The sequence below is a fragment of the Trichoderma camerunense genome (assembly GCF_050948025.1).
Source record: "Trichoderma camerunense strain CBS 138272 chromosome Unknown V8C40scaffold_21, whole genome shotgun sequence".
Lineage (NCBI taxonomy): Eukaryota > Fungi > Ascomycota > Sordariomycetes > Hypocreales > Hypocreaceae > Trichoderma > Trichoderma camerunense.
Genome location: NW_028145349.1, coordinates 319,769 through 345,456, shown reverse-complemented (window position 1 = coordinate 345,456; position 25,688 = coordinate 319,769). Strand labels below are relative to the sequence as shown.

The 25,688-nt window shown below is 51.1% G+C and overlaps 7 protein-coding genes across 7 annotated transcripts; 4 read left to right on the top strand and 3 right to left on the bottom strand.

The window, feature by feature from the left end:
• The first annotated feature begins 948 nt into the window (after nucleotides 1–948).
• V8C40DRAFT_113140 (uncharacterized protein) lies at nucleotides 949–4,695 on the top strand. Its single transcript, XM_083210820.1, has 4 exons — nucleotides 949–1,433; nucleotides 1,539–1,879; nucleotides 1,976–4,091; nucleotides 4,145–4,695. The coding sequence occupies exons 1-4, from the start codon at nucleotides 1,329–1,331 to the stop codon at nucleotides 4,613–4,615; spliced, it is 3,033 nt and encodes a 1,010-aa protein (XP_083068665.1). The 5' UTR covers nucleotides 949–1,328; the 3' UTR covers nucleotides 4,616–4,695.
• Nucleotides 4,696–6,380: 1,685 nt separating this feature from the next.
• On the top strand, nucleotides 6,381–9,288 carry V8C40DRAFT_113106 (DUF4238 domain-containing protein). The gene is made up of 3 exons (XM_083210819.1): nucleotides 6,381–7,905; nucleotides 7,963–8,247; nucleotides 8,304–9,288. The coding sequence occupies exons 1-3, from the start codon at nucleotides 6,441–6,443 to the stop codon at nucleotides 9,197–9,199; spliced, it is 2,646 nt and encodes an 881-aa protein (XP_083068664.1). The 5' UTR covers nucleotides 6,381–6,440; the 3' UTR covers nucleotides 9,200–9,288.
• Nucleotides 9,289–10,624: 1,336 nt separating this feature from the next.
• Nucleotides 10,625–11,057, bottom strand: V8C40DRAFT_255947 (uncharacterized protein). Its single transcript, XM_083218169.1, has one exon. The coding sequence runs from the start codon at nucleotides 11,037–11,039 to the stop codon at nucleotides 10,776–10,778; it is 264 nt and encodes an 87-aa protein (XP_083068663.1). The 5' UTR covers nucleotides 11,040–11,057; the 3' UTR covers nucleotides 10,625–10,775.
• A 1,793-nt stretch (nucleotides 11,058–12,850) lies between these two features.
• V8C40DRAFT_255941 (uncharacterized protein) lies at nucleotides 12,851–14,767 on the top strand. The gene has a single exon (XM_083218168.1). The coding sequence runs from the start codon at nucleotides 13,082–13,084 to the stop codon at nucleotides 14,186–14,188; it is 1,107 nt and encodes a 368-aa protein (XP_083068662.1). The 5' UTR covers nucleotides 12,851–13,081; the 3' UTR covers nucleotides 14,189–14,767.
• Nucleotides 14,768–15,339: 572 nt separating this feature from the next.
• V8C40DRAFT_255939 (isocitrate dehydrogenase (NAD(+)) IDH2) lies at nucleotides 15,340–17,470 on the bottom strand. The gene is made up of 5 exons (XM_083218167.1): nucleotides 17,254–17,470; nucleotides 17,132–17,191; nucleotides 16,868–16,954; nucleotides 16,670–16,792; nucleotides 15,340–16,601 (listed from the first exon to the last, which is right to left on the bottom strand). Exons 1-5 carry the CDS (start codon nucleotides 17,335–17,337, stop codon nucleotides 15,810–15,812), a joined length of 1,146 nt encoding a protein of 381 aa, XP_083068661.1. The 5' UTR covers nucleotides 17,338–17,470; the 3' UTR covers nucleotides 15,340–15,809.
• Nucleotides 17,471–18,054: 584 nt separating this feature from the next.
• On the top strand, nucleotides 18,055–21,805 carry V8C40DRAFT_255937 (exocyst subunit SEC5). The gene is made up of 3 exons (XM_083218166.1): nucleotides 18,055–18,618; nucleotides 18,672–20,752; nucleotides 20,830–21,805. Exons 1-3 carry the CDS (start codon nucleotides 18,315–18,317, stop codon nucleotides 21,535–21,537), a joined length of 3,093 nt encoding a protein of 1,030 aa, XP_083068660.1. The 5' UTR covers nucleotides 18,055–18,314; the 3' UTR covers nucleotides 21,538–21,805.
• Nucleotides 21,668–24,789, bottom strand: V8C40DRAFT_255935 (uncharacterized protein). Its single transcript, XM_083218165.1, has 2 exons — nucleotides 22,486–24,789; nucleotides 21,668–22,426 (listed from the first exon to the last, which is right to left on the bottom strand). Exons 1-2 carry the CDS (start codon nucleotides 24,605–24,607, stop codon nucleotides 22,317–22,319), a joined length of 2,232 nt encoding a protein of 743 aa, XP_083068659.1. The 5' UTR covers nucleotides 24,608–24,789; the 3' UTR covers nucleotides 21,668–22,316.
• Nucleotides 24,790–25,688: the final 899 nt, after the last annotated feature.

Here is a 25,688-nt window from a genome sequence, read left to right as displayed (position 1 = left end):
GGTACTCGACTTACTCGCCTCAACATCAAATGTCCCCTCAACTTATGGCCTACTTACCCAAGACGGGTGGCCCCGTCTCCGTCAGCTCGGCTTTCCAATGACCTCCTTGTGACCTGGACTGTGGCCAATAGACGGCTCTGGCTCGTCTCGAGAGGGGGATCCAATGGATTGTTTGCAGTGGCGAGTGGCTGAATGAGCTGCAACGCAGGTACTCGCACATTGTTCCTCGGCTACTTGTACCTGTACCTGTACATTTTCCCCTCAAGCGCTGACATTGACCTACAGGGGTCGAGATGGGAAAAGATGCCGTGAATCAACGCCCTCAGCTCAGCTCTGGACACTTACCATCAATCGACTCTTCCGGTTATGGTGCTGTACTGTAGCACGATCAATTGTCAAAGCCTCACTCAATACAATCAAGTTAGATCCAAGCACCTACGAAAACTTGCCGCAAGCCCCGCCCGCCTCTTCTGCCCCTCCCCTCCTCCAGTTCAGCCGTATGTCGCCGTCTTACTTCATTCTAGCCCTCCACTCTGCTGTAGTGCAACCAGCCCCGGCCCTACCTAGCCCAAAAGCCAGCACACCCCCATAATTACAGGGCCAAACTCTCCAAAAACTAGCGCCAGCCGCCTAAACGGTCGCCTGTCCTCGCATCCACCCCGCTGGCCGGCCCCTCTACCCGCCTGGCCCATCTTCTGATTCTGATTCTTCATCAGTTCCCTCCCCACATCCATGTTGGCCGAACTCCAGACCAAGCGAACGAGAACAACGCAGTAACGAACAGAGTTGCAACAAAGGCCGAGAACCCGCCAAGGCGCCGCAGATTGCCCTTTGTCCGACCAACGCCAATTTGGCTCCAACTTACTTTGCCTTTTGTTGGTGCTGTTGTTGCGGTTTTCAGCAGTTCGTTACGCTGTGGCTAACTCTACTCTACTTTCTTCTCCTCTCCTCCCGCCGTCCATCGGGTGCTGTCGCAATCCCGGATATCACCATCTCCCGTCTCTCGACTCCCTAACATCAGCGACAGTACAGTATCAACACCATCATTGTCATCGGCATCCTTTATCCAGTCAATCTCGAGTCTTGTCGCCGGGTCACGCTGTAGCCTCTTTGCGCCGCAATCCCATTCCGTCGTCCTAGCGTCGCATCTCCTCTTTTCGCCACTCCCCGTCGGCAGGTTGCGCGCTCTCGGCCGACAAGCCTCGCCAAACCGTCCAAACCGTCGAGACATCTCCTCCCGGCATCGTCTGAGGCCTTGAGGAGCGCGCTTCCTCTCACCAGCGTCGCCCTCTCGCCTGCCTGCTGTCGCTCTTCTAACGTATCTCATCATGGCCACGAGCGATGCCGGCGACGAGGTGGCGGCCCAGCCCAACAAGCAGCGACTCACCTTTGTCGACTTGCCCACCGAAACCCAACGGGAAATCATCTCACATGTACGAAATCCCTTTGTTCAAGCCCATCTCTCCAGAGGATTCCGAAATTTCCAACCCATTTTACATCCCTATGCTTACGTGTGCCCTGTTGGTCCTCTCATCTAGTGCTCCCAGAGCGATCTGATATGTCTTGCTCTCGTCTCCCGCCATTTCCACGAACTCGCCTCGGCTCAGCTATACAGGAACTTCCACATCATCTTCCCCGACGATGACGACCTCAACTTCGACTCTCCCATCGACGGTCTTGCCGGCGGTCTTGATACTTTCACCACCAGCAACTATGATTATGCCAAACATCTGAGGGATCTATCCATGGACACTCTCAGCGCTGGACTTAAGGGAGAGTGCTGTTACCAATCCTACTTGTATAGTGCCAGTTGTGGCAAGTTTCTAAACACGCTCCTGCATCTTACACTCAGAAAAGCCAGATCGCTTGAGGTTTTCCGGTGAGTCGCCGTCTGGAAACTGCCCAATTGCACCCAAGATCCCAATCATTGGGGGATTTTCGTCTTAGTGAGGCATGCTAAGTCTCGGCGCTTTAGATGGAACATCCGTGTGGAACTCAGCAGACCTGTCTACCGCGAACTGCATAGAATCGCATCGCTGAAAAAGCTGCATATACGGATGCAGGCGGGAGACTCATACTACGTACAGCCGCCACCGCTGCCCGTCTCCATCGATCCTCACCCCCAGCCAGAATCGACAAACCATTGGGGAGGCATTCCGCCGCTTGCTCCTCTCAGCTTGCTGCCTCCGCCTCCGGGCGTCGTGCCACCTGTTGTCAGCGGTCCCCCGCCTTCTCTCCTACCGCCGTCGTCCAAGTCAGCGCCTAAGAATAAGACTGGGAAGCGTGTGACTGGTGCAAAGGAGCCATCTACGTTTTCGGGGTTCAAGAACCTCCAGAGCCTCAGTGTGCTGGATATCGAAAACCTCGATATCGTGAGCGAGCTTAATGCCTGCATCAAGAACTCTAGCTCAACGCTTACTGAACTACAACTATCCTTTTCGGATGGGTTGGCAAGCCGGGCGCGTAAGCCGCCGCCTGATTCCGACGCAGACGATTCTGATGTCGAGGACGAGTTCCAGGTTCTCCCAGCTACCCAGAACAACAATGGTAGCAGCTTCGACTCCAAGTCATATAGGGTATACGAGGAGCGGAGACTTCAAGAAGCCGTCCTTGGCAAAATATTCCAGCTATTTTCACCGCCACCTGGAGCGCCGCGTAAAGCTGACACTGTCGAATCTGAGCAAGAGGATGATAAGAAGGGACCGGAGGCTTCGGCAGCAGATGTTCGAGAAGCATTCATCGAATCCATAAAGAATGCATCTACCAAACTCATGACGATTACCAGTGGATCTTCCAATTTCTCTGCCTCTGCGCAAGATATGCTTGATACCATAGCCAAGGCGGCGCGGAATTATGTAGATTCTGTCGATACATCAGCACTGACTGGCGGGCAGCCAGACCCCCAAAACCAGGAGGCTGTAGCAAGCACCACCAACGGTGTATCTCAGGGCGAGTCTTCAACTGCAGCGGACGAGACAACTGCTACGTCTCCCCCTATTAAGGAAGTTGAAGAGGAATCTAGTGCCAAGGCAAGTGAGACGACGGTGCCTAGCGAAAGTTCGTCTAGCAAGGCACCAAAGAGGAACGGCGTCGACGCTTCTCCTGAAGATATCGACATTGCCCATATCGAAGTTCTTGGGGATGGTTTTGAAGAAGCCGAGGATTCCAGCCTTCCAGATGGTACCGATTCCAAGCCTGTGGAAGGGGACACCTCTGAAACGGAACCTGGTCAAACTGGTTCTTCCTCTGGCTCTGCTACTCCTACGCCAGCGGCTGATGCGGCCGTGGCCCCCTCCATGACGCCTGGCAACGCCACTCAATCCCCTTCACACAAGGTCAATTTGGAGAACTTGATGACCAAACTTAACTCTTTCCGGAACCAGAGTGAAGCCATAGGGAAGAAAATCAACGACCTACAGGCCCAAGGCTCGGCTATAGATCATACACAGATCAAAGATGCTGACGCCCAACTCAGGGGCTTTAGTGCCATGGTCACTGACCTCCAGAACGAAATCCAGGTTATCGAGGAGGAGATGGATGAGTCGGAGCGCCGGGCAGCGGGCGTTGATACCAAGAGCATGAGCGACTATGTCCGCCGCACAAGAGGCCTGATGCTCACATCTCTGAGCATCTACCTCATCCCCGTCAAGGCATCTGTTCTGTCGCAGACAATCAACCTATCGTGCCTTAGGCAGATCACCCTTCTCAATGTTGGAGACCAGGCGGCCATCTGGTCTTTGTTCACTAAGGCAAACAAGGTGCGGCCGCTGCCGTTGAGGAGCATCTTCACGGACAACGTGTGCAATCAATTCCTCGTTTTCGCCTCTCAGCTCGAGGAGATACATGACCTCTTTTTGCTCGAGCGCAGCCCTAAGAGCAAGCCCGAGGCCCTTTCCATGCCGAGCTTCGCAAATATGGATCAGATTCGTAGACTTGTACTCAAGAAGCATATTGGCCACCTCAGGCGATTGATGATCAAAGATGAAGCCAGCGGCACTCGCTGGGACTGTAACGAGAAGGCGATGATTCTCATTTGCACCCAGGGCCGGAAACTCGAGGAACTAGCAGTGAGCATGAATATCCAGGCTGTGGTAAGTCAACCCGATCTCTACAAATATTAGTTATAAGAGGCTAACATGAGCAGCATATTTTCATGCAATACTTTTCTGGTCTCGTTAGCCTGCGCGCAATCAACATCTTACACTTCCGCAACAACGATACTTGCATCTGGGTTGTTAGAGAAATCCTGAGATTCATTGTAGACAATCTGTCGCACTATCCAGAGCTCAAGCTGGAGTGGATCGCAATGGAAGACGATCGTGTTGACCGAGTGATCCGGCCATCGGACGAGGCCAACGACGCCCCGGATGAGCGAAACAACAACAAGCGGGCCAAGGGCAAGAGCAAGGACAAATACCCAGTTACGACACCTCTGGGCCCCCACGGCAACATGTTTCCGCCTCTCCCGCTGGAGGGCCTCGACTCGGAGAGCGATAGCGATGACGAGTTTAACGGAGGGTCTCGCCTGCGATTCAAGACGGTTGGACCGTTGCAGTTTTACGATGTTTGGGGGGTCAAGATCTTTGACAAGGAGATTCGCAGTGGGAGACTTTGAAGAAGTAGCGTACGAAAAATAACTACTAGTACAGCGACAAAGCGACTAGCGAATGGAAATAACATTAATTTCCAATTGTACATATCTATAGGACCGAAACAGATTTGGGCGAGCCGGTTGGGGGGACAAATATAGGGCATAACGGCACAAAGGCGTCTATTAGCGAAGCGCAACAAAATATCCACGGGGATGCTGCGTTACAATTTTCGGATTTGGGTAGGAGAGAATTACAAGTAGTTTAGTTACAGTGAAAAGAAATAAGAGGATGATTGAGCGATATATTCTATACGTTGGATGAGTGGAATCAAGATACCAATGACTTCTGAGGAATGATTCGTGTGTTGAAGGATGTCTTGCTCGTAAAAGTAGTACAATGTATTATCTTCTCTCGGAACTTGTATTGAAAAATATTGCAGGGAGATCCCTGGCAACTCGACCCTACATGCGTTTTAGAGGATATGTTTGATTGGCAGTCAAGGCGCTGGAGATGAGATATTAGCGGTGATGCTTTGGCCTCTCTTACGGGCCGCATTGAATCACACAAAGAGCTGATATCTTGCATGCATATTCTCGAAGAAGAAGGATAAAAGTGTTTGTCATGAGTGAGAACTTGTCCGCGGGAAGCCATGTAAGGGAAAAAAGGGTGATTATTTTGTGTTTGAATAGTGTAGGGTATGTTATGGTTTGTGTGCTGCCCCCACGCTGCTACATCATTTACTACGAAAAGAAGAATAATTGAGATAACTGAGGTCTGATTAAGACATGAGAGGTTTAGAAATCACTTGTGACGATCACACTTGGCACGAAATGAGATGGTAAAAGAGGGAGGCTAGGTTAGTCACCGAACGGGCACAGATGGCAAATAAAGTTGAAACCCCCAGGATGCATTGTAGAGAAGGATTCTAGGCAGTGCCGTCACATCAGCCCACTTGGAGGCTTGATTTAATCGTGTCGCAGCTTTTGTCAGGATTTCAAGCAGGATGAAGCAGGCGATATACCCTCCTATTCGACGCAGATAGAATCCTTGACCTTGGCAGTGGCATCGAGTTCTTGCACTTGTTCCCACTGGGTACCAAGTATTGTGCCAACTTTGATGCCGTAGGTGGTAACACATTCCCAATGGAGAAATCGGCAAGGGACAAGGAAGATATATACGCGAGTGCTGTTTTGCTGATAGAGGTTGATTCAGACTTGGTGTAAGTCAAAGCTACAGTGGTTTCGTGGACTCGGGCTTGGGCTGATATCTGAAGCGGCCGAAGTCGGCGGCATCACGAGGCTATCTCTACCGCTGGTGAGCGCAACATGTACGGATGAACTTACTTGTACGCCTATGATGTGTTTGGCATTGGTTCTGCTTTGGCGTCAAAGTATCTTGGTCACATTGTAGACCTAATAGTAACTGAGCAGACATGTGTTGGTAGAGGCTATGCTCGTGGCGGTGCCAGTACACCGCTGCTGGAGGTGTGCTTCTCCTCTTCCTACCCCAACACCTATCAGTGGTACTTGATGCTCGATTATTGTATCTGTACCGCAGATAGGAAAATTCGGTTTGTCGAGGCCTCCCATCGGGCATCAACCAACCACAGCCTCGTCACTCGCTTAATGAGACAGGGAACACTGGGCTTTGGAAAGGCAGCCGGCAGCCAACCAAGCAAGGCCACAAATGCAACCGTAAGTACTACGGAAGAAGTATGGACCGACAACCAATCAGCAATGTTCACGATCGCTCATGCTTTCAGCCCAACATCAGAAGCGGGGGTTCAATATCAATTCCAATCTCATAACTTCTGTCGATACATGGGCTGAATCTCCAGTCAGGCCAAGCATGGAAGCTCACAAGCCAGAGTATCAACATTTCATTCCTCAGTTCCTACTGAGAAACTTCTCTCACAAATATGCACCCCCCGGAAAGTCCAAAGAGGGGAAACCCAAGAAGCGCGACCCCAAGAAGAAGATGTACCCTGGAGACCAAGCGGTGAACAGCCTTTGCCTATCTGATCATGAATTTTCCTTTGATGAAAGTTCGGTAAGGCGCACTTGTGGCTTGGAAAATATGTATGTGAATCCGACAAAACCGTTGCAAGACCATGGTCATCTTGAGAAAAAGTTCGCCGTCTTTGAGAACAAGGCGAGCTGCATCTATCGCAAAATTATCAAGGCCCATCAAGATGGAAAGCCGGCCATATGGCTGAAGAGAACGGAGAAAGATGTATTGCGAAAGTTCGTTTTCTTACTCGCCGATCGTGGAGAGCAATACCACCGAAAGTACAACGTAGACAGCATGCAGGATTATGATGATGGCGACAAGGAGCTTTTACAACACTACATGACAAAGCACGGCTTCACCAAACCGATTGATGTCTGGTTTCAGAGCTTGGAGACGATTATAGATTTGGACATTGACACAAAGGGATGTTGGAAACGGCACATTTGCGAGAGCATTTACTTCCCTATTGCCGATTCGTTCATTGACCACATCTGCGATTTGTACATGGCTATCTGCACACCAGCAAACCATGATGAAGAGTTTGTTCTTACAGACAATTGCTATAACGTGCGTGAGGGGCGGACTGTTGCTTATTTTGATGTTAGTACAGGCAAGCATACCAGTATGGGTCCTTGCTTTCACAGATTTGCACCGATTTCTCCGAGGCTTATAATAGTCCTACGGTCTGCCTATCTGCCTGAGCCCCTTGAGGATGCGGATCCGGCCATTAAGGAGTGGCGGCAATTCCAGAGGCAGCTGTGGATTGACTCTCTCTATGGCAAGAGCGGAATTGAATCTATTCTGGAAGATCTCCCTATCCGAAAAGCAATAAATAGCTACATGGAAATAGTCAACGGGAGGCTAGCGCCAAGATCTGGACGGAACCACCGCTTGGATATAAATGACAGTTTCTGCTTTACAATCTTCAAAATACCTACTCGCCATGTCCGAACCATCAATGGCCTCCTAATTGATCACGCGTTCCATGGCTCGAGGATCATTTTCAATCGGAAAGACATCTTCCTGGACTTGATGGAATGGTATTTAACAGAACCGTGCGAGGTAGGGAAAAATTTAACGGGAAAGAACGTACCTAAGCAGATAAAGTACATTGAAGGCTTGTCTCAGTTTATGTTACGTGAAGGAAGGGAGATTAACCCCAAAGTAATCTTTTGGCCAAGTGAGGATCGCGACCTTAATCACTTCCAGCTTAAGAACATTGCTGGAGCGCGGTTCTTGGAAGGGGCGAGGACAGGGAAGGACGGCATGGGTTTTAATTTTGACGAAATTTATGGAAGACTGGGTACGATTACACTTCTTCATCTATATCTTTACTGGAGATGCTAATCGTGCGTGGTAGGTGGGACAAAGGCGACTTTTGATGAAGACATGGCAATATCCAATACCATGCTCCAGATCTGGACCAGATGTGTGGATTTAGATTGGGAATCCCCGGAATATGAATCGATTCGCCGTAACAAACTTGCCTGCCTTTTAGACGGGTATCAACGGCAGTCATGTTCTAGGTTTTGGATGTTTTTAAAGTGGATGAGGCTGGCCCAAAAATGGGGCCTCAAGTCGATACAAACCATTGCACCATTTTTTGAAGAAGCATGCCGGGGATCAGAGGACATGCTTGCACATGGTTAATTCCGCCATCCCTTACATCTAATATTCATATAACTAACGTAATATTCACAGCACTCCCGGTAATACAAGAGCACGAACTCAATATAGCGATGTATAAGTCTTTTAACGAGCACATGACCCTAATCGGAGGAACTGGGTGTGGCCTAGAATCAATGGGGGTTTTCTCACTATTTGGTGACGAGAGTTGGAGAATTCCAACACCCTTTTCTCACCTGAACCAGCCGTGCAAAAACGATGGAGATAAAGATGGACCTGATGTCAAGAAGACAGTCCGTTCTTCATCATTTGACAGTGCGAAGCGGAAAGCATCAACACAATCTCCACACCGGAATCAGCGGTTCAATTATAACGAGATTCAAAAGAAAGTTAGGATTAGCAAAGCAACCCATTCCTCGCTATTTGATACCGAGAGCAGGAAAATACTAACCGGCCCCATCGAACGGACTAAGCCATGCGGTGATCAAGAGGTGAAAGATGAATCTGATATAAAGAAGACAGCCCATCCCTCGCTATTTCACAACGAGGGCTGGAAACCGTCGACAGACTTTGTCGACCCGAAGGAGAAAGCTGACGAGCAGCTTGGGCCCGACAAAACGATGATACTCATGGCGTGCACTGTATTGGTTATTGTTGCCGCGCTAATGCTTTCTTTGTTGGGAACTTGTAGCTATCTTCTGGCGCATCTTTTTCATTTTCTTGTATGGCTGTTAGACAGTCTACCATGGCTATTGGACACTCTTTCGCCCGCTTTTTATACCCTTGGGCGATTTTTGTTGGGAACTTGTAGCTATCTTCTGGCACTTCTCATTGATTTTCTCGTATGGCTGTTAGACAGTCTGGCATGGCTATTGGGCACTCTTTCGGCTGGATTCTATGACCTAGGGCGATTTTTGGGCTTTCTAGGGTTGCTGTTGGTTTATTCTTGTATGGTTGTTATCAAGGACTAGAAAATTATCTAGTGCCTTGGGAAATTGAAGTACTATTCATAGATGTTCATGGTACTGCAATAAGAACCACTGATGGAACAAGTATGCACTATGCCATTACAGGTCAATATAGATAAGCTGACAGAAATGCGCCTATTTGGCAAATGTTTGTTTGTTTGTTTGTTTGTTTGTTTTATGTACAGTATTGGTGGAAGTGATATTGGCCTTCAGTATAACCTACTGATAAAGGCTATCGCATGGATCATAATCCTTTGTGAGCGCTTTGTAAATCTAGTTAGATTTGGACGCCAACTAAGCCAAAAAGTACTGATATGTTTCTCAAGTTCCTCCACACACATATTTTATTAAAAGAGAGAATAGAACTGGAGGCTACATTTACACAGAACAGTAGAAGGATGTACTGACCCGACATGATGTTATTTCATATACTGTTCAGGCAGTGCTGGTTACAGACACTTGGCTAAGGCATCTATCTTCACGATACCGGCTCGACAGAGCCGTAGTCAAATATACTACGTGTATAACCAGCATAAAGGCGTTGGCGGAAACGATAACCTAGGTTCTTTGGAGGCTTGGATACTTGAAAACGTCCCAAAAGCTGCTTAGGATCGTAGCATCGGCCGATCCAGGGCAGTGCTTCGATCGTCGGATCCAAATCGCTCCGTATCAATCCGTAGGTGGAGAATCGGTTGGTGCCTGATGGAAGGGGGCGGCTGGACACCGTCGATAAACAATAAGGCCTGATGTGCCGGTGATGGATGGGTGGAGGCGGAGTCGTATAGCCTGCGCCGGCATGCTCCCGTGTTTTCATAATGTGTGCTCATGTATGCTTACGTATAATCCAATGGCGCAGCGTACGGATATGCACGATGCCTTGTTTCTGACAGTGTACTCCGTAGGTGTAGCATGTACAGGCCTGTAGTACGGTTTTGCTTGGGTACCTGCTTCGAGTTCAATGCCGAGAAGCTCAACCGGCCATCTTATACCATTGTCGCTACGGTCCACACACATTGTTTGCTGTTGAAACCTTGATATTCATGCAGCTCGACTAGAATAGAGATGTGACGCGTGTACCTGGTATAGGGCTATGAGAAATGGGGTGTTTGGTCATGTTCCTTCTAATCTATTGGCGACAGCATCAACGTAGGCGCAGGTGGGATAAAGTGACGGCTTAGCCTGCCAGAGAAGAATCCAAGGGCACCGGAACTCGCCTGCAGAACAGAGCTAGATTTGTAAGAGAGGGACTCCGTCGTACAGCAGCGGTAACACGGAAGCCTTGCTGCATTATATTGTTTCATAAAGGCGGGATGAGTAGCCAGAGTGTCGGGAGGCTGGCAAATCAGACGTTTCCAACCCCACGGCGAAGCTGTGATTGTGGCTTGCTTCTCCTGTCCCGCATTGACTGATCGAGGGTGGTGGCATGACGCCAGAGTGCCGTGTCGACGGAATCAGGCTGTGGCTTGTTTGGCTGTGACACGAGCTGGTTCATGAGATTGAAATCATCCCTGTTGATGTCGTTGTGGCCTTCCCTGTGATGATCGTTTCAATATACTGTAGTCCTTGCATACACATGCGGTCAATCAGTAGCTTTGGTGCAGTCATTGAGCACGACGCTAGAGCTGGCGCCGTTGTCGATCGCCGGCACCCGCGATAGCCGTGTTGATCTCTGCTTACAAGGACAGCGAGAGGAGATTGTGCGGTCATCGATTATAGCTGTCTCAAAGAACTCGTCTAGATGAAGTTGATAGCGGATTAATTGCCCAACCGGCCGTGAAGAGCTGTCCCGCGTGGGCATGTATTTTTGGAACGGAGCTCCGAAACCCTCCCCCTTTGCATTCATTGTCTTCCAGGTTGACGGACATGGCTAAAGGCTAGATCATTCCTGTGCTCCCCCAAACCTGGGGCAGCAAGGCTAGTATGGAGAATACATGTAGCAGTGGAGCTCCCATGCCTCTGCTCGTCTTCTTTTGCCCCTCAGAAGCTTCTATTTTTGCGTCAAGGTGAGACATTGTGCGCTATATTGCCTGTAGTGCTTGGTGGCCCCACGGCAGGCGAGACTTCCAGACCATGGACGCGGCACAGAAGCTGAAAAAACTTGGAAATCTGGGCGAGGAGCCGCAAAGCTGAATAGCTGATAGACAAGGATATGCCGTGGCGCTGGGCCGAGACCATGACAGTTGCTTGACGCCGTCGCTTCAATTAGAACAGCTCCAGGGCCCGGATCCGGGCGAAATTGGCGGCGACATGCGAGCCATCCATTGCTCTATGAATTACCCCAGACCGGGTTGATTTTGATCAGAGACATTTGCTGCGTGGTGACCCTGCTGAATGCGGCAATACGCAAGAGATTTGGTGGCTGATGGCGGGAGGAGGATGATATTATTGGCTTGACGATTCCAAGTTGGTGAGGGGCTTAGGCTGGTTAGTGGAAGGTTGATAGATTAGAGCAGCGCACATGACTGCATCACTGTGGCTGTTAGTGGTCACCTTAGGGAGAGGCTGATCATTATTGGGCACACAGCATCAATCCGTCAAAGTTGATTGTTCAATGTCAATATTGATAGCTGGGATCTTGCGTTCACAAGTCTGGCCAGTGAAGTTACCAATATATGCAAGCCCACACGTGCCTGTACATTGCATTAAACAACCTTGGAACCTTTGAAACTCTCCGGTGGCTGCTCGGTTGATAAGAGATCAACAAACGCTCCGGGCAGATAAGAGCTGAGCCAAGGGTTCCATGTTCAATTCTATTTGGAGCTGAGGCCAGCATGGAATCACATTCCGGCGTGATGCATGGCTTCATTATACCTGGCCATGGATGACAAACAGAGACACCCGCCACCTTGTACCTCTACGCAGCGCGCGCGTTACGCGCCCGAATCCCGTCCGTCGTGGCTCCGGACAAGGGCTGCTGCATCTACAAGGTCCGGTGGTATTTGCATGATTAGTGCTTGTACTGTACAAAGCAGCAGCAGCAGACCATGGATGGCATCGACTTGCGTGGATTAGTGGTCAATGTATAGTATTCGTGGTAGGTAAGACGGGATAGATTTGCTGGTGATGCTACAATGACTGTCCCGTCGTCTCTCCCTGAATAGAGACCCTGTGGCTGCTAAAAGTCTCAGCCTCTACTCCGTATGGCGGGAAATGGATGGAACTGCAGCACGCGATAATCCGAGACCTTGTCTTGATTCCAAGGCTCTGGGTCATCATCATTGCCATTGCCGATTGCCACCTTTTGCGCCTAACGTTTTAAACTAATGCTGAATTGTGTCATCAATCTATCCTCCCATTAATTCGGTTGATCTTTTAAACATCATATACAAAATGCATATAAATATTCTCAACTGCATTATACCGCTTGTCTAAGCATAGGTATTCCAAAGCCACATCATTTGATGCATCATGGATACCTGTAGGTAGATGTCGATATCCACAGCACAGGCAGAATCCCACTAAAGCTGCCAGGTTACAGGGGTCTCGGTACCTGTGCCAGCACCCCCCAGCTGCACCCCCCCACTATCGATGCCGGGTTCCTGTTTGGGCAATACCCATCGCTGGAGCTTCGCCCCGGACTGCTCGAGTCTGATGTGGCTTTGCCTCGCTGTTTTTAAGCTTGCCGGATGCCCGCTCCTTTAGCTTTCACTAGTAGTTTGTGCCATCATCTCTTCCATCGTGTTGTTTTTCTCCTCATTTTCCAATCTGCCCATCCTTGATTCCTTCATCACAGGATTCGAGTCTCACTGTTGGTCACTATCGCTGCTCGATCGAAGCCCGACTACAATCTTATAGCTTCATCAAACACACTCACAAACACCAAACATTGAGAGCCCCACAGCCTCGTGGCGATATCAGTACCCAACATACCTGACCAGCTTCAACATGGATCAGCTCCTCACCACTCTCTGGAGTAGAGGCGGCTGGTTCCGCGCATTTACACCTCCTTCACCCGTCGACGATGCTCCCCAGGCCCCCCAAACCCCCCAAGGAACTCCTATTCTCGACGTCCCATCCGATGTTCTGCTTCTCATTGGAGACTACCTCAATGATGCAGAACTCCTCAGTCTCAAACTCGCCTGCCGGAGCACCTATGCTCTGTTTCCACAGACCTACAAGTCGCTGCCGCCATATCTAAAGAAGCGTTTCCTCCCCATTATCGAAAAGGACCCCTTGGGCAAGGGGACGTTCTATTGCCACGTTTGCAACAGGCTTCATCCTTTCAGCGAGACAACCGGACCTCACTCTGGGCCCGAGTTGGGCGTTGATGGGAAACGACTCAAGTGTATGAGCCGAGATCGATTCTCTCCAACCGGCAACCCCTTTTCGCTCAGCTACACCCATGCCAGACTAGCCATGAACAGCCACCTATACGGCCCCGAATACGGCATCCCACTGGCCAACCTGTGCACCGAGCAAAGCGAACGTCGAGAGCTGATGACGATACGGTGCTCGACTTCGGCCAAGATTATGGACGACGAGCTATTCTTACAGCGCACCTACGCTCTGACAGTGGCTGATGGAGATGTGGCCGAGTTCCGCAAGTGCACCGGCGCGCGCGACATCAAGCTGTGCGAGCACACTTCTCTGTTTCCCGCCTCATCGCCCTTTCGCCAGTCCATCCCCGAGCTGCTCAAGAAGCCCGCAGCCGGAGGCGATGGCCTCGTCCCATGTCGTGAGGCTCCGGGATCGTGTGGCTTGTGCCTGATGGACTATGACATCACGATCCAGCCTTGTGCGGACGATTCACACAGCATCGTCATCCGAGCCATCCACCAGCTCGGATCTTGCCGTTCTCCGCGCGACTGGAAGTGGGCGAGATTCAGCGAGAGCTACCGCATCCATATCTTTTACCCCAGTCGGCCTAATCGTCGCGGATCGACTTACAGCCCCGGCTCCCTCCACAAACGATGGGACGATGACGAGAGGGAAGCTTGCGCTGTGCTGGGCGGAGGATCCGGCAGTCTGTTTGGTTTGTCTTTATTCAGCTAGAGGGAAGGGTCTTGTTCATGGTTTTGGTTATGCATGGCCGCTTTCGATCGGTTGGAATGCGGCCATGGTGAGACAAAATGCGTGTGAGTGCGTGTACTTGGCTTTGCTCAGCCACTTGGGAAACGAATCCTGTCACACACAGCAATCAGTTACGCTTTTTCTTTGCTTTTTCTTTCCTGCATTGGGTCGGAGTTGGATCTTGGGCACATATTTTTTTTTTGTCATCTACTGGGCGTACGATACGGAAATGGACACATACGGATTGGGCTGGATTGGGCGGGAACAATGGGATCTGAGACGTCACGATTTACGACACCACTCTTGTTTTTTTATTGTACGAGCGCGGCATTTGGGCACCTTTTCTCTCTCCCGTTTCTAGCCGGCACTCTTTGCAGATGGGATATCAGCTGGTTTGTTTCTTCTTTTTGTATCAAATCTGCTATCAATCATGTATTTGTATTATATCAGCCATCTCTGTTCTTTCTTACCATAGTTCACAGTTTGGATAAGAACATACGCATCTTCAATTCTCATCTTAAATACCAAATTGCGATACAATCTACCTAGTTCACCCTCTCGGGCTACTCTATCACCTTACCTCTTAGTCCCAATCCGGTGTACACTTGATATCATACCTAGTACCATGGCAGATGTCTTGTATGTCACCCATAGCCTCCCTGCTTCTCTCGCGCATAATTAATTGATCCCATGGCCCAATTCGGCACATACACACCCCCATTATTACCGCACCGATGGGATGGGCCGGCGGATCTTATTGATGCGGTGGCACACCCTTACCATGACTTCATAGGCGTGTTTTCTTTGTATAGGTACGTTGGACGATATTTCTTCTGTTTGATGTTGGGAGACCCCGAGCTACGTCATATCTGCAAGTTGCAAAGGTGAGTACAAATTAATAATTATGCGACGCTAGTTCTTCTTCTTTGACTGCAGTGGGCCAATGTTTGTGTGTTTTCTTGTACGTAGGTCGGATGTCGTACGTGAGGGTATGACGGTTTTACTGCTCGTGTGACTGACTTGATACCGACGGCGATATCCTTGCCGCATGGAAAACGAAGCTACTGACCGAGTACTCCGTAGTGCGTACAGAATCACACGCCAAAAAAAGACACGAACTCATGGGATCTTGATTTTTTAAACTTGTTTTTGGTAATTTTGCCATGCCGTGGACGGATATTCAAGCAGTGAAGCCTAAATACCGACGCAACGACATACGTTCTAGTAAGTTGTACATGCATACATATTCTAAACCGCTTCTGCCCTGTCTCTCTCTCCCTCCCTTTTTTGGGTCCTCAAGGTACTGAATGCTTGCTATATCTCAATACACTTTTGGAAAACCGTGATGAAATGAAATCCTCTCCTAGTGACATATTTTTTAAGAGTGAACAAGATGGTGTATGGCGCGAGTAAACTGGGGGCGTTCGATTATACGTTCATATGGGAGCAGCCCCCAGTTACGTGGGTGAGTTGTTTATGAGTTTGCGGAATGGTGGGTTGTGTGGTTGATGATTTTTGCGTAGTTTTGCAGTGGTGTGCAAAAGGCAGCGGTAGAGGTGACAAAGGTATCAAAAAGTGATGAAAAAACGCTTGTTTTCGTTCTTTACAGCTTGCCAATGATGGCAGCGGCGTACTCGTGGGTCTTGGCCTTGCCACCAAGATCACCAGTCAGAGCCTTGCCCTCAGCCAGGGTGTCGAAGATGGCCTTCTCGATCTTGTTGGCGTGGTCGTTGAGGCGCATGTGGCGCAGCATCATGATGGAGCTGAGCAGCAGGGCAGTGGGGTTGGCAAGGCCCTTGCCAGCAATGTCGGGGGCGGAACCGTGGACGGCCTCGAAGATGGAGCACTCGTCACCGATGTTGCCGGAGGGAGTCAGGCCGAGACCACCGATGAGACCGGCGCACATGTCGGACAGAATGTCACCGTACAGGTTGGGCATGACCAGGACCTTGTCGTTGTAGGGAGTGGGGTCAGTGACCATCTTGAGGCAGGTGTTGTCGAGCAGCTCGGCGTCGAACTCGATGTTGGGGAAGTCCTTGGCGACACGCTCGGCAACGTTGACGAAGAGACCGTCGGACATCTTCATGATGGTGGCCTTGTGCACGACACGGACCTTGGTGCGGCCAATGGACTCGGCGTGCTGGAAGGCGAATCGCAGGACACGCTCGGAAGCCTCCTCGGTGATGAGCTTGATGCTCTGGACAACACCGTCGACGACAACGTGCTCAATGCCAGAGTACTCGCCCTCGGTGTTCTCTCGGATCAGGACAGTGTCGACACCGTCGTAGGGGGTCTTGAAGCCGGCGACGGATCGGCAAGGTCGCAGGTTGGCGAACAGGTTGAAAGTTCGTCGCAGAGTCAGGTTGAGGGAAACGTGGCCCTTGCCAACGGGGGTCTGTCAAGCGTGTCAGCACAATCTATCCATTGCGTTCTGAATGGGTCTCAGTGTAATTCTATACGTACAGCCAGAGGACCCTTGAGGGCAATCTTGTTCTTGTTGATGTTCTCAATGGCGGCGTCGGGGATGGCGGTCCTGCCGTCCTTGATGATGGGGGTGACATCGATGGGCTCCCAAGCAATTGGGGTCTATGTCTCATTGTTAGCCATTGTTGGTGTTGTTTCTCTTGTGGGATCATTCCATCCCGTGGCATCGTGTCGTACCTTGGCAGCGGAGAAGATGTCCTTGACGGACTGGGCAATCTCGGGACCGATACCGTCACCCTCGATCAAGCTGACGAGGAAGTTGCCCTATTCACATTGTAAGCATCTTGTTCGGGACAGCTGCACCAGTTCCAAGCTCTGCGCCTTGAGTGAATTTTATCCCCCCACCCTCGAATTTTTGGTGACATAGGTGAGACGCAGCAAGTCGTCCAAAGAGCCGCGGGTTGGGGGGAAATGCGCATATTAGGTGTCGAAAAGACGTACGTTGGAGTCCTTGGTTCCCTCATACTTGGCAACACGCTCCTGGGAGTAGAATCGCTTGTTCTGGACGGTACGTTAGCCCATAAGTCCCATCGAGTCTCTTCCGTTGCGCCGTTGCTTCATACCGAAACGGACCAGGTGGCGGCAGCGCGGGGAGCTGCTCGCAGGCAGTGCCTGGCAGGGTTGGAGAGAGAGCGAATGGCCAGCATTGTGACGATGAGTGACGTATATACTCTCGAGAATATATAGAAGAGTAGCGGGTTATCAAGGGAGGAAGAAAGAAGGGGAGAAAGTGAAGAAAAAAGGGTATCTAAGGGGAATAAAAGAGGTCCGGAATAAACATGGCCATCTGAAAGTTTTTTGGCTCGGGCCCGGCATGGGCGACACTGAAAGCCGGCGATATGCACGCTTCAGCCTTGGTTGCTGCGCTGCGAGTGGCTCAATCGCGAGCTGAGTGGAGCGCACCAGCCACACGACCTGTGGCGCGCCTGTGGAATTTCCCTCATTTCGACGCTTCTTCCGCTCTGCCGCTTCGGTCAGGCGCCTCGGAGCCGGTCGGTTTGCGGCTGCAGGCTCCGAGCTACGCCTAATTGGTTGAGCTTTTTCTTGCCTCGGCCTCCCCCGAAGTGTTGCAGATTTTGATTGGATTTTTTATTTTTGCGCACGCTAAGCCCAATGCCAATGCCAATTCCGCATGACTAAGGAATCAGATAAAATGAGAGTTGAGGCTGGTGGATTGCAGCTGGGAATGGAAACGGAACTGGAACTGGCAGCGGGTGTGGCTGGTGGTCTCTGTCACCTGTGGCTGATGAGACCCGACGGTTGAGCATAGGCTGGCTGGGGTGGCTGAAGCTGTGGCTTGTTTTACAGCTGGCGTCTCTTGCAGTACGGGGTAGCGGTACCTCGACTACTGTAACTGCTAAACTTGGGCGCTATACATGATCTTGCATCCCATCTTACCTTAGTAGCGGCTGCGTGCTCGCATCCTGGAGCTGATATTGCTGCGAGCAAAGCAATAATCACTATACTCCTCGGCAAAAACATATCCTCATTCCCTCAAGACGAAACCCCAGCAATCTGAATATCCTGCTGCCGCATGCATGGGCTTGTTCTGCCATCCTTGATACCGTCTCCAAGCTAAGCTCGCGAGCTTCATCCCCCCCGCGATTGCGTCGAAGCCAACAACATGTCCGATTACGAGCGAACAATCCTCGAATTCTACCAGCTCCCCACCTCGTACCCTTCCGAATGGCCTGCAGAGAAAGATGACGACTCCTCCGGGGACGAAGCCGACACGAAGAAGCACAGCCGGCAAAAGTCGCGATATCAGGCCCTCGAGGCGGCCGCGGGCGATGGCAAGGCCGCGGTGGGAAAGGGAGCTGCCAACAACCACGTTTTAAAGGATGAACCAGACCCCCTAGGCACCACAGATAGTGTCGTCCGTTCGCTGAGAGAAATTGGCCTCCCGGCACAGGATGACGTGCGACTTCGTGAGTCTACTACCCCGAGTCTACCTCAGCAGGGGCTGATCGCATCTTGATAGGCAACCGATTCATGCTGTCCTCGACTACTTTTTCGCCGACCCTGTTCTTGTCACAGATACACCAGCACGCTGACACGCGCACGTTGCTCGAGGGCTTGGATACGCTTTCGCAGTCAATCGATCAAAAGTCAGCCTCCCTCAAGGTTCTCGTGGAGAGCAACTTTGAAAGATTCGTCAAGGCAAAGGCAACGATAGACAATGTCTATAAAGAAATGAAGTACCGTGGAACCGAGGCCAATACTGGCAGATCTTCCATCCATGGTCGCCATTCCAGTCGAACGAGCTTGCGTTCTGGCAGCAGAGCTGGTCTGAACAACCCCTTGGCTTTGTCGTCCGACTCTCGAAAGAAGAACGCTCTGATTAAAGAAAGCGAATATGGTGTTTTGGGCATCAAAGTTCCCCTGCTGGACGTTTCTGCCAAAGCCGAAGATGTGTGGGGACCAGCTCTAGGAGGTCGAGAAAAGGAGGAACACTTGAGATCCTTTCAGAGATACGTACAACAGTTTAAAGATCCACTGGAGCTGAGCACCATAATATCCGACTGCATCAAGAGGAAAGACTACGAGACCTTGGTCGAGGCATACAACCGCGCCAGGAAATTTGCCGACGATGCGCGCGAAGCATCAAAGTACATTGACCGCCAAATGCCAGAAGATGACCAGCTCTACCAGATCATGGTTGCGGCCCGGGTGTGGTATGACGTTGATCGCCAAATCCAAGGCTTCAAACGGGACGCATGGAAGAGATTATCTACCTTACACACACTGTCAAAATCCGAAAGCCATGTCGGCCGAGGTCCAGACCAGCACATGGACATGATTTCCCTGCTGCTGGAACTTGGCGTCGATGATAATCCGATATGGGTGTGGCTAATGAGTCGATACGAGTACCTTAAAACCAAGATTCAATCAACAGCCGAGCACACAAAGGCAGAAATTGAGGTGCTTCGCCGAAGGCTGGCGGGTAGCGAGAAGCCTTCGAATAAGGTTGTGGCCACTCATCTGCGTACATTGGGCCGACAGAGCATCGACAGCAAACCAACATCGAGCGATTCTGCGGACGTCATTGAGTTGTGGGAGAAGATGCTTGCTTTCCTGACCGGCCTTATCTCTCCTCAAGGCATTCTTGGAGACCTGCTCGAATTTTGGCAGACCGCACAGGGCTTCATTGAAGGCAGAATACAAAGGACGCTACCTACAGGCTACAATGACGAATCTCAGGGACACCACCAATTGACACAAAAAAATGTTACGGATCTTGAGAAGGGCATCGTGGAACTAGTGGATCTGCTGCGTGGACACGTACATGATTTCTTCGCCGGATTGCCCCCTGAAGATCTTAGTGTGGTCTTCTCGCCGCTCCCTGTCTCACCCAACTCACCGGCTTCAGCTGGCGGTTTTGGCCATTCCCTGAGCCCAACCTCCACACGCGATCCTCGATTCAACTTTGATCCGAATAACCCGCCGCCATCGTCGCCAAAGAAGGGCGAGCCGTGGGAAAAGCTGGCGTTTTGGCCTCCTTGGTCGAATTCCATCAGTGGAGTGTACTATCTCTGCAGGATGCTGGCACTGGTCGGTTCAGGCGCCTCTGACCTTGCCACCATTGATCCCATTCGGTCGGGTAATGGTCAAGTTCTTGAGCAGCTCAAGGCCTTGACTGGTGTCTCCAGAGAGCGATGCGTGACAGCTCTGTGCGCTGCGTGGAACAGGGACGCCGAGAACATCAAGTTCATAGAAGATTGGCTACCGTCTGCCGAGTCTGGAGATGTTACGCGGATGCCTGCCAGCTTTGCCGCATTCGAGGGTGCTCTTCTCACCGGCATGCAGAAGATTCTCTACATCTCCGAGGCCATGTCGAAGCCGGGTGCTGGTGACATTGTCTTGCCGCCGCCGGCTAAGCTGCTCCAGATGGTTCGGAGTCAGTATGTAACCACCTTGTACAAGGCTCTAAGCGGCATGGTGGAGAATGCAGAGCGATCAGTCAAGAAGACGGAAGACGAATGGTCTATTGGTCAGGATGGGGTCATCTCCAGCGTTGCTGCATCATCAGTGGGCAAGAGTACACTTGATGCCGGAGACCGAGTAAGTCTTGAACCCCCCTTTTTATCCCTTTTCTTTTTTATTCCCCCATTTCATCTCCAAACTAACATTGGCACCAGAACGTCCGAATGCTCCTTACCCTGAGCAATCTACAGGCCCTACGGTCTCAAGTAGTCCCCAACCTGAACTCGCAGTTTGAAAATGCATTTTCGGTCAAGCTCACGGATGAGTCCAAAACTATCAAGGACGTGCTCGGTCAAATCGACGCTCGCCTCTTCCAGTCCTATACTAAACAAGCTACCGAGAAGCTGCGTGAAATCATCCACTCTGGCCTCGCGGACCATGATTGGGCACCAGCCCAAGGCGAACGGCCTCAGACAGCGAAGCCATATGTATACGAGACGCTCCTGACTCTTGTGCTCGTCCACTCCCAGGTTTCTACGACGGCTGCCTCACTTACGCCTCAGGTTCTTTCGTTTTTGCTTGAGCAGACGTCTTTGCAGCTGCTGGATGCGTTCCGCAAACGCGCTCGCTATTCTCTCAGTGCTCTTATCCAGGCTACGCTCGACGTTGAGTTTATTGCTCAGACGTTGAGTCATTACACTACCGACAAGGCTTCGGAGCTGCAGAGCCAGATTTACCAGGAGCTGGACAGCCGTACGGACAATGACGCGCGCGCACGGCTGCAGAATGAGCTTCCTGAGATGCGCAACGTGCTCAAGAAGCTCAGGGAGGCAAGCAAGAACGAATTCGCTTGCTTTAGGAAGCCGAAGCGCTCGGGGCAGGGCGTTTCGCGGGTGGATAGTGGAAGCATGTCGCCTACCTAGAAGGTTGGGGTTCATGGATAGGTAGATGCATAATAAGTTTATAGGGGGCATTATAGAGATGTCAAGTATTAATGATGAGTTGGAAATTTCACGCATATGAAGGAGAAAGAGTATAAAGTGTCACCTTGTTCTCTTATTGATGTGAATTCGGCCACTGAAGTTGCTTTTTGGCTAACCGCCCTCAAATGGTTTCGATAAATCAATCAGCGCGCGTGGGCGTCTTAGAACGCCATTGCGCCATCGCTCTATGTAATTTTGAATAAATAAATACACAAAGGGAAAAGAAGAAATAAATCTCCCCACCCATACAAAGGGGGAAAAAAGGTAACCCGAGCAGGCCAATCTATCATGCTTTTTTTTGTGTGTGCCTCGCTTTTGTGAAATGAGAGCCCGATATAAAACCGCGGGAGAAGACCAGAAACAAACGCCGAGTCATGCGAAAATTTTTGTTTCGGAGGGTGAACAAATGAAAAAGTAAGAGAGGAAGGTTTTTGCCTCCTTGAGATATATGTTACCTCCGTATCGTGAATGCGTTTCGTCTAAGTGTGTGCTTTTGTACTTTTTTTCCCCTCCTGCCCACCAGTCTAAAAGCGCGCCTCTCCCTTGTTTTTTTCTCTCTCAAAAAAGTAGTAAAAGAAATCCTCTTTGCGCCAATGAGGCAAAGTCAGTTTAGTCATCTAAATCGAAGAATCACAGGTTGTTTGGTAATTAGAGTGATGAAAGTAATAGTAAAAGAAAAAAAGTTTGCGCAAGGTCGTAGTCTCATGTCTCGTAAGTCTTTAGGCTGGGAGGTTGGGAAGTAAAAGGTGGGAGCAAAACGCCAGCTCGAGGGAACGGGAGTCTGCAGGGGAGAATTGTGAGGCCTTTTGGCGGGCTTCAATGGTGTCGACTGTAGCATGGTTAGCATATGGAAGTACAAAATTTGAGTGATTTGGAGAGGAGGCTTACAATCAAGATCAAGAGTCTGAAAGTATTCCGTGATTTCCGGGTCTTTGTCTTGAACTGTCAATTTCCCATCCAGACCCCTCAGGGTTTGGGGCAACGCCTTGCGAATAGACAAGAGCATTTTCAGCAGTCCAGCTAAACTGCCGCCCTGCTGAGTGAAGACGCTTGGGTCTCGCTCAAGGGGCCAGCCTGGGCGGAGATGGTCCTGCTCCCAAGCCTTGAATGCCCAAGTGGACTTTTCCACACAGTTGAGGAAGATGATGGCGGTAAGATAAATCTTGAATCCGACCTTTGTCTTGCTATCAGTGAGCAGCCTGTCCATGTGGTTCAGCAAGCTTTTGGAGGTGCTGTTAGCCTTTCGTTCCGCAGCGGCGTTGAGCTGCATGCAAATCATGGTGTAAATGTCTGCGTCGTTCTCATTTTGTGCCTCTTTTATCCATCTTGGCTCTTCCCCCTCGGTACTTGGCTTCTCTAGGATCGTCCACTGCCGTTCACGGTCGATACTCTCGACGAGACCCCATAGCTCCAAGGCCTTCCTTAGAAGGTCGTCTTCTCCTTTTGAAAGCTGGTTGCATGCAGCTTCGAGCGTCACTTTCATAAATTTTGACGGCTCGCGCTCAATAAACGTGGTCAGCACATCTCGCATGTACGACTCGGCCTTGGCCGGGATATCCTCCGAATCCTGGTCAATCATGATGACCTGGTGAAACGGGGTCTTGTCTCCACGAGCCTCCGCCTGTGTTTCGTTTGGCTCCAGTGGATATACTAGGGCTCCAAAGACAATCTTTTTGCCTGCCTCTGGAAAGTGGGATACTTCAATCAAGCTTCCGTCGTTGGTGAGCTTGAGCTGATCTTTGATGAGGTTGATACGGTTTTGAGATAGGACGACCTGAACGCCAGCAGCATATAGGTCGAGTTGTTCATGTAGACGAGTGCGGACACAGCCGGTCCTCCAGACACGGGGTGCCAGAACCTTACGGCATGTATCGCAGGGCGTTCCTTTGCCACAATTTTTCCTCAGGATCCGGCATCGAATACAAGCGCCTATCTTGCGGACTTCTTGAACCTCCTTGCGTCTGGCGGGAGTAAATCTCGACCGTGCGTGGCGTGCTCTGCCATTGATGAGCCCATCGCTCGTGTCCATTCGAACACCACCGCGGCTCATTAGAGGCAGTGCTGGGGAATTCTCCGTGAGCAAGGGAATAGGGGTAGTAGTGGCCAAGTATGTCATTTCGCCCCACGGCTGGGAAACGTTCGTATCGGCGAGAGTGGTTGGTAGGGAGGTGGGTAAAGTGGTGGGCAAGGAGGTTGGCACTGGATCGATAGGTGGCTGCGTCTCTACGGTTGGAGGCGACGAGGTCGGCGGTGGAATGTCGGTGGTGACAAGCTGGGGGTCGAGAAAGGACGGATTCAAGCGGGCTGTGGCAGCAACGGCGACAGAGATGTTGGACGGATCTGGTGATGTTTCGCTAGCGGGGAGGAGAGCCTGAAGACGTTCTTCTGGCGAGAGCTCAGGAGTCGGTGACGGCACCTGCACGACAGCGTTGCCCGCAAAAGCTGCCAGGTCAGCCCCCACACCCGGCGTCGAGCGAGAAGGGGACTGCTGTAAGCCTTTCTTAAGGCTTGTGCTTGTCTGCGGACGGCTATCGTAGGTAGCGGGAGGGTTCTCCAATGTGAATTGCTCCTGCAGCTCCAGACGATCTGGCACAAAGCCGCCGCCATTAGCAGCAGCAGGATTAGGGGTGTCGGACGCCTTCTGGCCGCGGTTGTTTTCGTTCAGATCGACCTGGCGCGATGCCTCGGCGAGGGTCTCGAGGGCACTCCATCCCTGAGGCAGCGCGAGCTGAGCGGTGGGCTGGCCATTGACCTGGGCTCCGCCCTGAGGACGGTCGATGGCAGCTCTGGCGGTGGTGATGCCGTGGAGCTCGAGGCAGGCTCGCATGCGGTCCGAGTCGGAGATGGCTGGGCATTTCTTGGTGATGTGCGTCGTCAGGCTGTCGATGCGGCCCTTGGGGAAGTTCTCGCCGCACTGCTTGCACGTATGCGGATAGCGGTTGCTGTTGTCGTTGAGCTTCGGCCCGCGGACGAAATACTCGAGGATGAGGGGATTCGGCTTTCGACCCATTGCGATTGCGCACGACGGGCCTCGATTGGGGGCGCCCGGCTCGCGGAGTGTTGCGCACAAGGGCCTGGCGACTCGATTCCGCCCGTTGGCTTTGAATCCAAGCTCTCAGTGACGAGGCAGCTTGGACGATGATTCCGTCTGGCTGGTGGCAGAAAAGGCGGAATACAGCAGCAGTACGGTTCAGACGTGGGCCTAATGGATTCTGCCCGCGTTATCGACAAAATATTCAGACCGCCTGGTTTTTGGTGGCAAGCGGTATGCAGAAAAAAGAGGGACTAGAGGGCAAATACGCGCCTACATATCCGCAATATGAGCGTGCAGAGCCTCAGCATTTGGGAGTGCTGATGGTGCGAGATGATATTGTCATTGTGTGCGGATATTTTATGAGCGCCCGCTTTTTTGTGCAAGGCACTAAGGTTAGGCTACCGGCACTACGTTAATCCGAAAACGCGACAAGATTGGCTGAAATTCTCCGATCTGGACGATTCGATCTTTGGACTCTGTCTCAAGCAAATGAAGAACGACAACTGGCTGAGCAAACCCCCACATTTTTGTGCCTTTTTGGCCTGTGTGTGCATGTGAAGAGAGCCAGGCCAATCACGAAGTATCTCCGTGTTTGTGAGTTTTAATCGGTGCTCGATGTCTGTCTTTTCGTCTGATGCTGCTTGTTCCAAATCCAAACACCGAGAATACACCCCGCTTCTGTTAAAGACTATCATGCGTCACAGAGAGGCCAACAAGAACAGACGAAGCGGGCAAATCAGGATTCACAGCTTCCCCAAGACTCGACTCGCTGCAAAGCCGGAACTGCACTCACACGGCGTTCCTGGGCCTAACTTGTTCTGGTCCTGCGCCACGAGAACAAAATAGTGCCTCTAGATGAGAATCCTACCCTATGCAGTGCCAATCCAGTTCGTGATGCCACCCATTAAGCCCTCCCAAGTCATGCGACATGTTTGTACACTCACCTACCGACTTCATCCTGGGCGCGTGCTCTTTTGATGCCCTTTTGTCGCTTGAACGGCTCCCTGGACGGCCGAAGCGGCGCCAAATCTAATTTCGAATACTTCGTACGACCCAT